The sequence below is a fragment of the Paroedura picta genome, chromosome 13 (genome assembly GCF_049243985.1).
Source record: "Paroedura picta isolate Pp20150507F chromosome 13, Ppicta_v3.0, whole genome shotgun sequence".
Lineage (NCBI taxonomy): Eukaryota > Metazoa > Chordata > Lepidosauria > Squamata > Gekkonidae > Paroedura > Paroedura picta.
Window position 1 is genome coordinate 10719211 of NC_135381.1, and position 17714 is coordinate 10736924.

General features: G+C 47.8%; 1 protein-coding gene across 1 annotated transcript in view; it reads left to right on the forward strand.

The window, feature by feature from the left end:
• FBXO21 (F-box protein 21) overlaps positions 1-16373 on the forward strand; it is a 34655-nt gene extending 18282 nt beyond the window's left edge. The window contains exons 5-12 of the mRNA XM_077307491.1: positions 208-354; positions 1685-1824; positions 2166-2302; positions 4539-4715; positions 5072-5204; positions 7186-7376; positions 10091-10248; positions 12934-16373. Coding sequence (XP_077163606.1) covers positions 208-354; positions 1685-1824; positions 2166-2302; positions 4539-4715; positions 5072-5204; positions 7186-7376; positions 10091-10248; positions 12934-13112 — 1262 coding nt within the window. The 3' untranslated portion in view covers positions 13113-16373. The remainder of the gene's footprint in view (positions 1-207; positions 355-1684; positions 1825-2165; positions 2303-4538; positions 4716-5071; positions 5205-7185; positions 7377-10090; positions 10249-12933) is intronic.
• Positions 16374-17714: the final 1341 nt, after the last annotated feature.

Consider the following 17714-nt stretch of genomic DNA (forward strand, 5'->3'; position numbering starts at 1 on the left):
AAAAGATGAGCTAAAGGATGGAAATATCCAGTGGTCTTTAAAGGGACAGGTTGGTAAAAAAAGAGAAGTCTACAGTGTTTATCCATAGCAGACGTACGGTATCAAAATCAGTAATGCCCATAGCCTTTTGCATGCTAGAGTTGCATTGAAAAGCAGTCTCATTGAGAGCTAAAATCATGCTCTTTTTGCCTGCTGTTCTTCTTCTAGGTGCTGTATTAATTGATCAGTACTGTAACCCTTTGTCGGACATTTGCCTCGAGACGGTTCAGACCCAGATCGATGACATCACCGCTAAAGTTCGCAAATTTCTGAAGTCTAAAAACCCTCGGCATCCTAGCGTGACCTCAAAAGCAGGTATCTGTTTGATCATCCCTCCTTTGCAACCCTGAAAATGAATTCCCCATGAGCTAGGACTGGGTGTTACATAGATAGTGTAATGAGGGTTTTAATGACAAAGTCGCTGGCAGCAAGCGGTACCGTAATGCAGCCTTTCTCAACCTTTCAATTGTGGGGTAACCCCTGAAATATTCTTCAGGCTTTGAGTAACCCCAGAAGTGATGCCAGCTGGCCACACCTCTCTGTCATGCCTGCGGAAGTCACATGTTTACAGTGTGCGTGGCACCACTGATAAAACAAGATGCTTGTTAAATAAGAGGTTAGTTTCATTTGTGTGGGCGCAGTGCCTTTCCTGAGCAAAACAAGGAAGCATTCGTCTCAGCTGTCATCAAGCCCACCATGCAAAGCAGCAGTTCTCCTCAGGTGAAAACGATCTGTGTGATTTAGAGATCACTTGTAACTTTGGGAGATCTCCAGGCACCACCAGGAGGTTTAGCAGAAAAAGAAGACCCACCAGCTTTTGCATGTGAAAGGAGAAAGAAGAAGCTGACACAGGCTACAACACATCAATCGATCTTCTTCATTCTGAAAACCCACGGCCAAAACGAGGTCCCGCTTACAACTCGTTTTCAAGAGAATATGTCTTCCTCAGTGGCTTCAGAATTCATGAAAGTATCCAGTGGACCTATGGCTCCAATAGTATTAAGGGTGGGGAAATGTGGCAACTGCCTACCTCGGTACTTTCAAGAATTTTGGAACCACTGAGGAAGAAACAGCCTCTTGAAAATGAGTTGTGAAACACAGAGGCCCTGAGAGGGACAAATGCCACTTTAAAGCCCAGTTCTCCTGTTCTGCGTTTGGAACTATTGCAAACACAAGCTGTGACTGAGGGTAAGTTCTTAATGAAGAAGAAGAGTTGGTTCTTATATGCCACTTTTCTCTACCCGAAGCAGTCTCAAAGCGGCTTACATTCCCCTTCCCTTTCCCCTCCCCACAACAGACACTCTGAGAGGGAGGTGAGGTTGAGAGAGCCCTGATATTACTGGAGAAGAAGATAATTGGTTCTTATAAGCCACTTTTCTCTACCCAAAGAAGTCTCAAAGCTACTTACATCCACTTTCCCTTTCATCTCCCCACAACAGACATCCTGTGCAAGGTGAGGCTGAGTGAGCCCTAATATCCCTGCTCAGTCAGAACAGCTTTATCAGTGCTGTGGCGAGCCCAAGGTTATTTAGCTGCTTGCATGTGGAGGAACAGGGAATCAAACCTGGCTCTCTAGATTAGAAGTCTGCACTCCTACCCACTACACCAAGCTGGCTCTCTAATAGAAGATGTTGTGATGTTTCAGGGGAAGAATCTCAGGAAGTCTCTGAGGTGGAGCTTCAGAGGCAGGTTTTGGATGCCGTCAACTACGTCCTGTATGAACAACTGAAATACAAGGGGAATGAGGTGGATTACTACAATTCTCTGAATTCTTACATTCGCCAGGTAAGCAGATCTTTGCCAAACAAATTTGACCACCATCCCGCCCCCGCCCCAAAAAAAGAGAGCTTCTCTTTTAACTCATTTTCCTAGATGAATGCATGGCATATGACAGCTGGGGGGCAATGCCTTAACAGATTCCTGTTGCCTGTTCTGTGATAACTTTTTGCATGTTTTCTAGTTGGGCTTTGAGGCTTTCTGGTTTGATGCTCTTGAAAACAGGGTGGTCTTTTGTACTGCATGACTATAAATTGACCCTCCCCCCCTCCACCGCTCTTTTAAAAACCCCGATCAAAAAGCCGTAGGACTTTGTAAGCGCCTCATTGTTCCAAGCTTCCCCCTTTCAGGTTCTGATCCATCGGACTGGAATCCCGATCAGCTTGTCTGTGCTGTATCTGACTATCGCCAAGCAGTTGGGAGTCCGGCTGGAGCCTGTCAACTTTCCCAGTCACTTTTTGCTCAGATGGTGCCAAGGGACAGAAGGGTAAGCTTTTAAAGTTCCTGCTCTCCAAAGCCATTTTATTCCCCTGCTGGGAAGCCGTTCTCCAGCCTGGCAAGCAAGCGAGGGCAGCAGCTCTATCACAGGCAGCAAAACGGTTTCAACGTCTCGTGTTGCTGCTTCTGAGTTCCCTGGTGCCAAATGATGAAGTAATGGTGAGGTTCACTCCGCCGCCCCCTCCCCTGCGCTACAAAAGAAAGATGATTGCGTTCGATTAAAATAGCCTGTTATTCGCCGCGTCGAAGCTGGTCATCAATAATACCGCCGGGTGATCTCGTTAACCGTCGAAGAGTCGGCCAACACGCACACAAAAAGGTTATAAATTCACTTGGAGGGCTTTCTCTTGGTGCTGCAGGATCACAAGAGGACAGCTGTCTGTAATGAATAGCAGCAAATTTCCAGAGGGTAAAAAATAATGGCGTTTGCTCGTAGACCCCCGCTTCATAATTTGTATGGATTTCCCCCACTTTAAAACGCGCACCCACACACACCAACGCCTCCATTTTGCCCTTTTGTGCAAAATAATTGCTAGCGACCGGCGTTCGCCCGTAAAGTGCCCATCCATTTTCTTAATTGGCCGTCAAGGGCCTTCTAAATGGCCTTATGATTAGCCAGGGGTGGTCAGGAATCCTGGTTGACCCAATTAAGGGAGGGCTGCAGTGATGTCATTCAGGTCCGGGAAACCGTGGTCGCCATGCTGCAGGCGTTCGTCGGCCGGCAAGCCTCGGGGGCAGTCCCGTGCTCAAGCGGTTTAAATTTACGCCGCTTTTTGCACCGAGAAAGCAGAATCCCCAAAGTTGAGCAGAGAAAGAGCGGTTTGTCTGAAGCCACCAAAGCTGAGCAGCGTCTCTGTCTGATCCTGAGCCAGCATTCCGGCAACTATATCACAGTAACTCTCTTCTAGATATTTCGGGTTTTGGATCTGGTCTTTCTGCAAGACAGCACTCAAGACAGTTACCATTTTATCATCGACATATAAAAGAGTGAAAGCTTACTTCAATAAAAATATTATTATTATTATTATTATTATTATTATTATTATTATTATTATTATTATTATTATTATTATTATTATTATTATGGCACTGTAACAGGTTCTAGGGGAAAGGCCTTGCAAATCCCACTTGATGGGGTGTTCAAGGCAAGGGATGAGCAGACATGCCTTCCTCTGTATTCGTATAGTCTGTATTCCTACTCTCTGTATTCCCCAGTCTTCCTTGGTGGTTTCCCATCTGAGTATTGCCTGTGGCCAACCATGGTTAGCTTTCAAGCTTAGGCTACTGAGCTCTTTCGTGTTGCTACAACTATTGCTAACCCTTCCTTCCTTCCCAGTTTTCCTTGTTTCTTATTGTCTTTATCCTCCACCTCTTCATTAGCCTCTACCAGGCCTCTAATCTTCTATATGCTTTATAGTCCAGGTGTGGCCAAACTGTGGCTCTCCAAGTGCCCATGGACTACAATTCCCATGAGTCCTTGCCAACATTTTGCAAGGCCAATGTAAACCGCTTTGAGACTCCTTCGGGTAGAGAAAAGCGGCATATGTGAACCAACTTTTCTTCTTCTAATAAATGTTTAAAATAAAATGTAATAAGCATAAAACTATCCTAGTATAAATACCCACTCGGTCATAAAAATCGCTGTCTCTAGTCTGACTGACCTCATGGAGTTAAATCCGAAGAGGCAGAAACCTTTGTGGAAGAGCAGAATAGAAATATCAGCGTATACCCCAAGGACAGGTAAGGGGAGAAAGAAAGGGGTATCCACATAGAAGAGGCATTTTTCAAGATCCACTCTGCAAGATGCATCCAATCCCAACTCTACCATGGAAGCTCCCTGGGCAGCCTTGGGCCGGCCACACACGCTCAACCTCACTGGATCGTTATGATGGTGAAATGGATGAGAGTAGACCAGTGTGGTGAGCCACCTGGGGTCCCCATAGCTGGTGGGGGAAGCAGGATCTAGAGAAATGAGTCTCCAGGTTGGAATCTCTTGCACAGCACATCTTTAAAAAGTTCTTCCCCTGCTGATACCTTGCGAGTCGTTACCAGCGAGAGGGAGACGGCCCTGGATTTAGAAGGCCCAGCCACCCCGTTCGGCGTCTCCACCTGTTTCTGAGGCCTCAACCGCCATTGCTGTGCAAAAACCCTTCCGTAGAACGAAAGCCGCCTTCTGCCTTGGGGAGCCTTGCCCTTAATGTCGCTTTTCTTGGCCTCTCATTCAGAAGCACCAATATCTTTGACTACACCTACATCGATGCTTTCGGGAAGGGCAAGCAGCTAAAGGTGAAGGAGTGCGAGTACCTGATCGGGCACCACGTCACCGAGGAGTTCTACGGCGTGGCGACGGCAAAGGAAGTTTTGCAGCGGATGGTGGGCAACTTGCTAAACATCGGGAAGCGGTAAGGGGCTCTTTGGCTCTCGGGGCCCTTTCTGGCACGCCCAGGGAAATGCTGATGGCCACTTTGGGGTCGGGAGGCAAATTTCTTCCAGGCTACACTGGCCAGGGATTCTGTTTTTTTTTTGGGGGGGGGCAATCATCTGGGCATGGATTTGGTCTCACTGTGTGTGTGGGGGGGAGACAGTCCAGCATTTGCTGCTTTTTGCCGAATGTTTGCTGGTGCTTCCTGTTTGTGAACAAGAAAAGAAACCCTCTTAGGAAACTGTAACTCCCGAGCAAAATATTTTTGTTGTTGTCAGAACATGGCACCTCAAAGGCTATGAACGTGTATGATACGGTGAACGTTTCTGTCGATAGGGAAAGCACCGACCAGTCCTACCAGCTCTTGAGAGACTCGTTGGATCTGTACCTAGCCATGTATCCGGACAACGTGCAGCATCTAATGCTCCAAGCAAGACTGTACTTCCACCTGGGAATCTGGCCAGAAAAGGTGCTTCAGCTAGACCATCTACGATTATGTCAGTTTACTCCAAAGGTTGCAATCCGTGTATAAGGATAAGATTCATTGTTCTCCCCAAAGGTCCCCTGGCTTTGGTGCTGCCTGCAGGAGTCTAGAGGGAGCTCTGGGCTCACACTACATGATGATTATGTCCATCCTAGCTTCTAGCAATCCCTAGATTCTTGTGGCATGTGTGTGCAGGGAAAGCTAGTGTGTACCGGCTCAGGAAACAGGGGCAGCCAACTGTGGCTCGTTTCTTAGACTGGAGTCCTCCGTTGCAGGGAATGCACAAACTAGGGTTTGCCACATATTTATTTATTATATTTATATACTGCCCTCCCCAAAGGCTCAGGGCGGTTTATATCAAACAGAAACAATACACATAACTCCGTATATAATAATACAATAACTATAACATGAACAATAGAACATTGGGGAGAACAATAAATCAACGCTTACTGATGGCCCAGTGGGGTGGCCGAGTCTGCAATGATGGTTGTAGGAGGGAGGCTGAGGGGGGCCGATTGGAGGCGGTGGTACTGGTCGACCTCAACCGCATGCCTGGTGGAGGAGCTCCCTTTTGCAGGCCCTGCGGAACTGTTGGCTCGCGTTGTCCGGGGAAGAGGGGAAGGGATTGCTTGGTCCCAGACTTCCCACAAGCCACGCCTCCCACTGTTTCCCTATTCTGATAGGAGCTTGAGGTGTTGTTCTTGTTAGGTGCGAAGTCGTGTCTGACCCATCGCGACCCCATGGACAATGATCCTCCAGGCCTTCCTGTCCTCTCCCATTCCCTGGAGTCCATTTAAACTCGCACCGACTCCTTCAGTGATTCCATCCAGCCACCTCATTCTCTGTCGTCCCCTTCTTCTTTTGCCCTCAATCGCTCCCAGCATTAGGCTCTTCTCCAGGGAGTCCTTCCTTCTCATGAGGTGGCCAAAGTATTTGAGCTTCATCTTCAGGATCTGGCCTTCTAAGGTGCAGTCAGGGCTCATCTCCTCTAGGACTGACCGGTTTGTTCGCCTTGCAGTCCAAGGACTCACATATTCCCTGTCCCAGTATAAGCCCAGCCCTGGTTTTCTGGAGCAGCATCTTCTGTTCTGCTGGAATCCAATTGAAAAGCTTATCCACCTTTCCCATTCTCTCCCACCCCCGGGCCGTGTGTTTTTTGATAACGCCAAACCAATTAATCCTAGGCCATCAATTCACATCGCAAACAGCTTCTCATAATTTTACAACCCCATTTAAAATGTGTTCATTACACTTTAGAGATCAATACCGGCCGCGTGTAGAGGGGAATATCCTTTTTCTCCGCAGATACTTAACGGGAGAAATATTTATGAACATTAAAAAGCTCTCACAATGCCAGGCCTGTCCATAGACTCCTCTGCTGAAAAATGAAAGATGATTCTATGCGTCAGCCAGGCTCCCTGAACTAGACCTTTGTTGTTAAACAAAGAGAAAAGCTGTTAGAAGAAGAAAAGCTGGATTTTTACTCCTTGCTTTTTACTAACCAAAGGAGTCCCAAAACGGCTTACCACCAGCATTCCTGTCCTCTCTCCTGTAAGGTAGGTGGGGCTGAGAGCTCTAAGAGAACTGCTTTGCAAGAACATCCCTGTGACTAGCCCAAGGTCACCCAGCCAGCTGCATGTGGAGGAGGAGTAAGGAATCAAACCCTGTTCTCTAGATTAGAGTCCGCCACTCCATCAACCACACCGGCTCTGATGTTACTGCTCAGTCAGAACAGCTTCCTCAGTGCCGTGGCGAGCCCAAGGTCACCCAGTTGGCTGCACGTGGAGGAGGAGCGGGGAATCAAACCCGGCTCGCCAGATTAAAAGTCGGCACTCCTAATCACTACGCCAAGCTTTTGAGAATAACACATCTTCCAAATTGTAACAGGGCATAATCGGGTGTCTTTTTAACTGGACAGTAGTTGTTTACAGTGGCCTCTTCCTTTTTGCTTCTTCGTGCCCAGGTGCTGGACATACTGCAACATATTCAGGCTTTGGACCCCTCTCAGCATGGGGCAGTGGGCTATTTGGTCCAGCACACGTTGGAGCACATTGAGCGTCGGAAAGAGGAAGCGGGGCCCGACGTGAAGCTCCACTCCGACGAGAAGCACAAGGACGTCTGCTATTCTGTCGGCCTGGTCATGAAGCACAAAAGGTGACCCTGCCTCATCCTTCTGCAGCACTTTGCCCCGTTCAGAAGGATCTGTTGATGGCCCACCGCAGGGGTGATTTGCAAAGGGAAATAATCTCGCCTGGCCATGGAGAAGACCTACTCGATACGATACGATAACATTTATTGTATGTAGCCAAAGGCCATTTCAAAACACAATTAAAACAATATGGCACAAATATATAAATAAGTAAAACAATATTTCTCCAATATTGTGTACCTAAAAATGTAAACATGGACAACTAAGTTACAATAAAAGGGATAAAATGGTGTATCAAGGTGGAGGCTCCTGTAAAAATGCATTAGCTCAGATCTTCCTGGCAGCCAGAGCAAAAAGTGCCACCCTATATGAGATATAGGGGTCGACATCTGATAACAGATAGGTGACTTTGTTAAAATCAGAAATAGGGTGTGAGTTTGGTAATAACTTGGCAAGGAATTTGCCCCTGGGTTCGGAGTACAGAATACTCGGTATGCCCCCACACAGTGAAATCCAGTAGAGCAGGGGTAGTCAAACTGTAGTCCTCCAAATGTCCTCCAGAACGCTGGCAGGGGCTCATGGGAATTGTAGTTGACTACCCTTGCAGTAGAGGGTTCTGAGGCAAAGGCCTTCTTGGTGGTAGCCCCCTGTGTCTGGGGCATTCTTCCAAGAGAAGTGGGCCTAGTCCCATCCCTTTTGGCCTTTTGCAGTGTGCTGAAAGTCCACCTCTGCCCGGATTTTTCAGACTGACTTGTGGGTGCTCTATTGTGAGAAGGTGAGGTGAGGTTACTGCACACTTGAGAGGACTGTCCCAGCTGTAAGTCCAAAGCTTTGGGATTCCCTGTCCTTGGGACTTTAAAATGTCTCTTTTCCAGAGGACCCTGGAAATTACTTAATGGTTTCTGCATATTGGGACTTGGAGGTTTGTTAGTTGCTTTTCACATGACTTGCTTTGTGGTGTTCCGTTTGTACCACTTTTAAGTTATTTGAAGCAGAGAATCATAGAATCCTAGAGTCCAGAAGGGGTCATACAGGCCATCTAGTCCTACCCCCTGCTCAGCTCAGTGCATGATTGTTTTAACTGCTGCATTTTTAACTCTCTTTTACTGTACATGTACTGCTGTAAGTGTTCCTTTTGACTCTTAATGCCATATCCATCGCTTGATACATCTGTGTTTTAAAACATTATTTCAGATTCAGGGGGGCATCCATGTTGGTCTGAAGTAGCACAACAAAATTTGAGTCCAACAGCAACTTTAGAGCCGACAGAGATTTATTCAAGATGTGAGCTTTCGTGTGTATGTCTGAAGAAGTGGGCCTGCACACGGAAGCTCACGCCTTGAATCAATCATTGTTGGTCCTAAAGGTGCCACTGGACTCAAATTTTGTTTTAAAATTATTGTAAGTCTCCTTAGGTGCTCTTTGGAAGAGTCTGCTGGGCTCCGAATTAGCCAAATGAATAAATTAAGGAAGATGATCCTGTTTCAAAGGGCCTTGGATTTGCAAGCAGTGCATTTGTTGCGGGCCAGCTGTTGTGTTCTTGGCATGAATAATGGGGTTTCGTATTTTATCTGATACCACCGGCTTCCTTGTTATCTTGTTAGCCTGCTGCTGGAGCTTTATGTAGATGGATAAGAGGGAGGAAAGAGTATGTGTGTGTTTCGAGGCTCTTTTTTTGTGTTGTATGTGGTGCGGTTTTTCTAATGGCCGTGGATTGATCTACAGCTCTTGTAATCCACCCTGGGGATGTGCAGTGGGATGGAAACTGTTTTGATAAACAATAAGGGATTTCGGCTCCAGCATCTTGACGGGAACTGCCCTCTTGCCTGACTTCGGCTCAAGCACAGTGGATTCGCTCACAGGTTGCACTGTGGATTCAGCGCTCACGTTTACCCACAAGCCAGGCGTCCACTAGCCAAGGGGTACTTATTCATGAAACCACTGCTCTTGAGCTCTCGTATGATGGAAGTTGGATGCCAAAAGAGATCCTGAGTTGTGGTTTAGTTTTTGTGTTAGCCGCAATTTTGCTGCAGGGTGCAGCTAATTTCAAGGAGGTGGAGGAATTAAGCTTCACCGAAGAGGGTGAGCAGAAAGGATACCCTTCATTGTGAACCCAAGAATATCAGGGAAAGGGTCTGGGGGCTCGTGGAAATTGTAGTCCATGGATATCTGGCGAGCCACAGTTTGCCCCCCCCTACGTGAAGAGGACTCTACCTGCCTCACCTGCTTTCTAAGAACCCTTGGTGGATACCAGAGAAGGTGTTGGTGGGTGCTGTGGTACCATTGGGCACCTTATTATTGTTGTTGTTGTTGTTGTTGTTGTTATTTTCCACCCTGTCTCGAGGGACTCAGGGCAGATTACAATAAGAAGAAACACTTGTAAAGTTATAATTTAAAAAATATAGATTGAAAATAATATTAGAGCAGAAAATGATAGAAAAGAGGTGGATTCTGACAGGGAGGCCATCCCTTTTTAGGCCTGGCAGAATGGCTCTGTCTTAAAAGCCCTGCAGTATTGTCTGAGAGATTAGGGATCCCTGCTATATTTATATCTATATATATGGGATGGAAAATTTCTTGCCGAAAAATTCCCATCCCGCATCACCGATTCAGCCAGTGGCCTCTTGATCTTTTGTGAGCCACTCTCACATCCCTCAAGAGGGCCTCGGATTTGGCCGCGGCTGAACTTGGTGCCGTTTTCCTCCGTCCTTCCCTCCAGGTACGGCTACAACTGCGTGGTCTACGGCTGGGACCCCGCCTGCATGATGGGGCACGAGTGGATTCGGAACATGAACGTCCACAGCTTGCCGCACGGCCCCCACCAGCCTTTCTACAACGTCTTGGTGGAAGACGGCTCTTGCCGGTACGCCGCCCAAGGTAAGCCCATGACGCGCCGGGAGATCTCCTTGATCAAAACGGGCACAGGTGTTTTGTTTGCGAATAGAAGGGAATCGTAGATTGACAGCGCACGCCAACTCTTTCAGCCATGATAAACTGTGTTTTAAGAGCCTCTTGTGGCGCAGAGTGGTAAGGCAGCCGTCTGAAAGCTTTGCCCATGAGGCTGGGAGTTCAATCCCAGCAACCGGCTCAAGGTTGACTCAGCCTTCCATCCTTCCGAGGTCGGTAAAATGAGTACCCAGCTTGCTGGGGGGTAAACGGTAAAGACTGGGGAAGGCACTGGCAAACCACCCCGTATTGAGTCTGCCATGAAAACGCTAGAGGGCGTCACCCCAAGGGTCAGACATGACTTGGTGCTTGCACAGGGGATACCTTTACCTTTAGTAAGCGGTTGGAGCTTAATAGCAATAGAAATGATTGTTGTTCACAGTGGCATCCCGGTCTCCCTCCAAGTGGACACGGCATGTGTACGGATGGCGTTTATCTCTACGTTCTCCTTGTGTTATCCGCAACTGCCTGTCATATTTCTACCCACCCTTCCTCCAAAGAATTCAGGGCAACTTGCATAGTTTCCTCTTCTCCACATCCTTTTTTATCCCCCAGCCCTGCTAGACTGCAAAAGAGACTGAGCAACAAGGAAGGTGCACAGTGTGCAAATACCAAATACAAAAGCAGAATGCAACACTGTGTAGGCAGATACAAAATTATTAATTAATTACATTGATATACCGCCGTCCCTTGCGGCTCAGGGCAGTTTACATAGAGCATAGGAGAACCTAAGTACATTATAATTCAGAATAACATCAAGTGAACAGCAGTGGTTTCAGAACAATTCGTCACTAATGGGGCAGGAATTGCTAATGATTGTCTGGCTTTCTGCTGGCATCCATCAGCTGATATGTTTCCAGCACCGGAAGATCTCTTGCCGTTTCCCCCTACCTGTTTGTCCACCCCGGGGATTTAAAATGCACAGGTAACTTTGGTTATAAGTATTGCCTGAGCGCCAAGGACTCTTTATACATCTTTCCCCTTGTGTGAATGATTTTTCAAGGTTTGCCGAGAACGGCCAATGATCCTTGTGGATGTGGTTTGTAAGCTCTCGTACAGTTGGCCTGTCTTGTTGCTCTTTCACGAGGAGAATATAGGACAGTAACAGATTTTGCAGCTTAAAAAGGACTGGGTGAGGAGTTACTTGAAGCAGTAATACTGGGGTTTGCCACCAGAGGGTGCTCTGTTACACAGCACAAGTTGTCTGCGGAAGCAGCCCCCCCCCCCCCCCCATCCTGTTAGCACTTTTTGCCCCCAGTTCTGAATTCTGTAATCAACATCCCATCCTTGGAGACACACATGGTGCCTGCGTTATAGGAACTGGGCCAGGCTTGCATCCAAATGGCCTCCTTTCAGCCCCGGAGGATGTCTGCTCTTTCCAATTGCCCTTGCAGAAACACAATGGTGCTTGTACCTGTGTGGGGTGTTTCCTTGGCTCGTAGATTTTAGATCTGCCTTTGTCATTAGCAGTTTGTGCTAAAGGGTCACCCAGAGGCCATTCTGACCTGCCTTGGGACTGTTCCCAGCGAGAAAAGCCCTAAGAGAATTGTAAGTGTTTTGTATCTCACAGACCCCAAGTCTTATGGGGAGACCTCATTTTATAAGCTTTCATCGGACAACATCTTGTACCAGGGAAGTGCCCTCTTTGTAGCACTTGCCATGTGGCTGAGTAAAGATCCCAGGCAGCAGGGGCCAGCTTGGTGTCGTGGTTAAGAGCAGCAGCCTCTGAAGAGCCAGGTTTAATTCCCCGCTCCTCCTCCACATGTAGCCAGCTGGGTGACCTTGGGCCAGTCACAGTTCTCTCAGAGCTCTCTCAACCCCACCTACTTCACAGGGTGAATGTTGGAGGAGAGAAAAGGACACGAGGCCTACTGGGTGATCTTGGGCCAGTCGCACCTCCTCTCAGTGCTCTCTCAGGGGGCCTGTTGTGGGGAGAGGAAGGGAAGGCGATGGTAAGCTGCTTTGAGATGCATGAGGCCTACTGGTGACCTTGGACTAGTCCCAGTTCTCTCAGAGCCCTCTCAGCCTCACCTACCTCACAGGGTGTCTGTTGTGGGAAGGAAGGGAAGGCAATTGTAAGCTGCTTCGAGACTCCCTCAGGTAATAAAACAGCAGGGTACAAAAAACCAGCTCTTCCTCTTCTTCCTCTATTCTTTGTTAACATGCCACACATACCCACACACATCCACAACCACACCAGTTTGCAAACTCTTGAAAATGTATTTTGTCAGTTTCTTCAGCAGCGGAGCTCTTTCCACTGTGAAGCCGGCCCCATCTGGCTTATCCAGGTACGCTAATCAAGCAGCAAGGCAGTGTCACTTCCTCCTCCACCTTGCCATTTTGGGTATTTGCTTTTCCTGCCGTTACGTGAGAGATGGCTTGCAAGTGGCATGTATTTGGACCAGTGTCGCATGCAATGAAAGAAAGAGCCAATCCTAACTCTCTCTTTCTCTCTGCATCTTTCTTTAACTAGGCTCTCCCAGGGCAGGTTATCCCTGGCGTGTGGCTCTTGAATACCCTGCATCCTGATCGATGGTGAAGAGCATAAATACCAGCAGCGTCTGGTATTACCCAGTACACCATGGCTTCAGGCATGCTTTCCTTTTGTTTTTGCAGAGAACCTGGAACATAACACAGAGCCTGGAGAAATCCCTCACCCGGACGTCGGCCGCTACTTTATGGAATTTGCGGGCACGCACTACGTGGCCAACGCAGAGTTGGAGATCCGCTACCCCGAGGATCTGGAGCTGACACGTGCCGCGGTCCACGAAATATACAGCGAGAAAAAGGAATGAGCTTTTTACCTTTCTACGAGAGCAGAAGGAGGCCTTCGCAAAGCAGCCGCAAAAATTGCGTCGCGGGAAACCGACGTCCGTAGCTGAGCTCCGGCCCGATCAGGAATTTGCCCTTTGCTCTGAAACAAGAGGGGGAGCCTCTCCCGTAACCACTCAGTCGTGCCGCGGCAACACAAGTGACGCGGCTCGCATGGATTGCCCGGAAAGATCGTCCCCCGTATGAAATTATTGCCGCGCAGGAAAACCTAGTCGCTTTCATGAAGTCCGGCTCTCGCTCTTGATTTTCGGGACACAGCCCTGAGATTTGAAATGTCCCCCTTTGATTACAGGTCTGCTTGTTTAATTGTCTGGGGTTTGCACCCAGGAGTCCCAAGAAATAACCACGCCGTTCTCCAAAAGCCGATCCTCCCCCCGGCTCACTTCTTCGATCACTGTCGTAGCCAGCGGTCCAGTGCCAAAGTCTTGGGAATGATGCCGAAACTTTCTTGCCCAAAGACATCGAAACGATCTGCCAAGTGGAACTCTGTCTGCTGCCATGGATGGACAGTTTAATCTGCACGTGTGGACATCAGGTTCGTAGGGAACCGGAAATCGCATCTAGTTTCCTCTCCCTTTTAGGGTTTTTGAGTCTGAACGGTGTTGTTTTTGATTGCCAGCAAGAGTCCTTGATGACACCGTACTTGTGATCAGGTTGTATGTTTTGAAGCCTTCGTTTCTCCTTTGCTGTGGGGCTCTTAGGTCTGTTCCGTGGTAAGAGGCAAACCAGGTATTCCACTCTTCTGTCTGCCATTGTCTATTTAAAAGATAAATGATTTCTGCTATGTTAACCCTGTAATTCTAAGCAGCGTTATCCCCTTCTAAACCTGCAGCGGACTTAGGATGTAACTTGTTAGGATTGCACTATAAGTAGCAGACTTGCTCGTTGAAAGTGAAATCTCACTTTCTTTCTGTTCCAAACAATTTTTGGGTGGATGGAAATGTTGATACCTAAATTTTGCTATATTAGGGACTGTTTAATAAGCATTACTTGACTGATATATTACTGGAATGGGATCTGGAATGGGCATGCAGGAAGGAAACGGCTGCTGACGGACTTCTATTTTTTGTTAGGCATTTTTGAATATACAACGCAGACATGCGGAAGAGTAATTTCTCAACCGGCTTCTGTAAGTGGGCTGCCGGCAGCGTTCACTGGATTATCTGCTTAATGACACTATAAGTACAAGCTATAATTGTCACATTGTAGAGAATAAAATGAGAACCACGGAGTCTAATTTTGAACCTCACTTGTGAGTAGCAGTGAAACCAGGGCTGAATCTGCACGGAGCTTTTATTCCAATCCCAGGTCGATTCAGTCCCTGCCGTCTCCACTGAATGCGATTTCCATTTTGATTTTGGGCGATTTAAATTTTTCCTCTGCAACAAGCAGGATTGATCCAGAGTGACTCCACCTTTTCCCCACGATATCCTAGAGTGGATATAACCCTCGATATTTGAAAAATTGGCATGAGTAAAAGTGCAGCTCTCTGCTTTTCCCGAGCTAATTTGCTGCCTCAAGCCTCCAATGCGGTAGAAAAGCCCTGATTAGCCTGGGCCTCAGTTCAAAGGTTTCCTCATTCCCAGGCTGCAAGGCTTCCCTTAAAGGAGAAGCTCTAACTTCTCTCAGCAGAGATCTGCCTCTTGGATTTATTTCCCCCTCCTCTGCTATCTCCAATCCTCCTCCCCCCCCCCCATTCAAGAAAAGAAAGAAAGAGGCTCCTGCTGTGCTTGGCTCCCCCCCCCCCCCTTTCTGAGCTTTCTGGACACTTTTCTGTTTCAATGGTGGGGGGCAGAAGAAGACCCGAGTTCAGATCGATCTGAATTCAGCAGGATCCACAACAGAATAAACAAAGTAAGTGCAGAATCAGCCCTGGTTTCTTTAGACTGATCTGATTTGCAAGCCATGTTTTCATAATATCAAGCGAGCACTTTCCCTTACAGACATCTGCCTCTCTGCTGGCTGATGTGAAGCAGGTGATACCGAGGGATTAGTTGCAGGCACCCCATTTCTGGGGCCTGAGGGTCATTCTGCCTGTCCGCCATACGTGGCGACGCCTCCTCGGACAGCCGTAACATTTGGGGCGTGGCGGTTGGTCTGCAGCCATTTTCAGTGCCCCCCCCCCCCATGTAAAACTGGCAAGGATATTCCTGCGGTCACAGCCGATAACACTGATTGCTGAAGTTTAAATCAGTTTTACATCCCTGAACAGATGACGCCTTGCTCACTTCAAGCCTGGGAGAGCCAATGGAAGGAGAACTGAGGATGCAGATAGAAAATATGGGGGGGGGGGTTCAACCTATCTGGGCAACATGATTTTGTGCATGCCTTCACAGACGTACATTCCACTGTGGTCAGTGGAGTTTACTCCCTGGCAAATGTGCAAAGAATTCCAGCCTCCCTCTGTATTTCAGAGGCCTCAGCTGCAGAACGTGGGATCCTGTGCCATTCGCACAACATTTATTTAGATTCTGAGTCCCCTGCCGTTTAAACAATAAGACCTTCTAGCAATATCCATAGCCTGGCCTTTCCCTCTCTGTCAGGGATGCTGCTAGCTGAGGACATGAGGGAACCATCTGTCTGCTCAAGCTTCAGCTTCAAGAGCTGCAAACTGAATTGATAGACTGGGCTGGGCCACTGGAGCCATTCTGCAGGGAAATCCCATGATGCAAAGTTCCCCTTGGGTTCCCCTTGGGTAGAAAATGTCCCTTGCAAGTGGAAAACTAGCTCAGCCTTTCTCCCTGATCAACTAGTTTTCTACTTGCAAGGGGATTTAATATTGGAAGAGGATCCCTCAAAGGGTGTCTCAGTCTGGCACCTCATTCTTCTGCACGAATGACTCAGGCCTCGGTTTGCATTTGGTTCTTTAGTGTTAGAACACCAGACACCAACCCTCGGCCCTTGCACTTCTCATGTGACTTCGCTCCCGAGACCCTTTTCTTTCTCTCTGTGCTTCTATTGTCCGATGATCTGCAGTCTCCCCCGTCCCCTGGTGATCTTGGCACTGTTACTAATGCACTTAGAAATCCTCACATGAAAGGTGCTATAGATATATAAATATGTATGTATATATACGCATACATTATGATGGTATTTTTAAAAAATAGCATTTGTAATGCTAATAATCCTTATGCAGTTTTCAACACAAAAAGAGCTATTTTAAGGAGCGTGGGGACCTCCCTCTTCTGGAGACATCTCTGAAATAAAGTGTTTAATCTGTCGTATGAACTGTATGTATGTGCTTTGACTGTTTTCGAGATCTGTTCATTCAGATGGTCTGAAAGGGCTATGGAGGGAGTCATAAAGCCTAATCTTCACTTATATGTCTTTTGGACATTTTATATCCTTATCCATTGTTCCTCTTAATATTTGGGAAACGGCCCTGGGGTTGGAGAGTGTCCTGGCTGTCCGAGTTGGAATAGGGCCAGAGTGCAGCCGCACCCTAATTGGCTGTGCACCTACAGCTCCCGCCCTCCCTCCCTGGACGCTAGCCACTTTGCTCTCAGGAGCCAGCGAGTGAGAGAGAGACACAGAGAGCCCTGCCAAACCGCAAACCAGCCCTGCTTACCTGCTATGGCTCCTGCTGCCAGGGAGAGAGAAAGAGACAGAGCTGCCAAAAGAGCCCTCATTCCCTGATACAAACAGCCCTGATTACCTCCTATGGCTCCTGCTGCAACAGAGAGAGAGAGATCTGCACCTCCTGCTGTCCCATGGGTCCTAACGCCCATTACATTCCTGGTTGCTTGTCTGCTGGCAAAGTGATCATTTTGTCTAATTGTTACTGTCTAGGTAAAAGCATGACACACCTGACTTGTCCCAGTTGGTTTGGGGGAATGTTCACGAGGCTTTCTGAAACAGCTTCGACGGGCAGAATGTGCTCTTTCAGGGCTTTGGAGGAGGTTTCAGGAGCTGCTGACTGCGGTTAGCAAGAGGCTTACTGTTTGAAGCTAATCAAAACCGGGCCTTTGAAGGGAGAAAGAGAAAAGCAGTGAGGGGGAGGCTGTTTTCTCCTCTTCAGGTCAAAATGGAAGAAGAGTTGGTTCTTATATGCCGCTTTACTCTACCTTAAGGAGTCTCAAAGTGGCTTACAGTCGCCTTCCCTCTCCCCACAACAGAGGTGGGTGAGGCTGAGAGAGTCCTGATATCACTGCTTAGTCAGAACAGCTTTATCAGGGCTATGGTGAGCCCAAAGGTCACCCAGCTGGCTGCATGTGGGGGAGCGCAGAATCGAACCCGGCATGCTAGATTAGAAGTCCGCACTCCTAACCACTACACCAAACTGGCTCCAAACTGGAGCACCGTCGTTTTCAAACATGTAGCTCCCGCAGCTCAGGTTAATTCATGCCATCGTGTTCCCCCGTTACTATGTACAGGTATGAAAGTTGGTCTTGAAGACGAAAGTACATTCATTCCAAACATGATGCTAGAGGAGAATTTCACAGATACCTTGGGCCGGCTTAAAGTTGTTGATTAGCATTGGAATTGAGAAGAAATTGGAGTCCCATATTAGATTATATTGGCTGAAAGGGGGCTCATGTAGTCCATGGACATCTGGAGAGCCACAG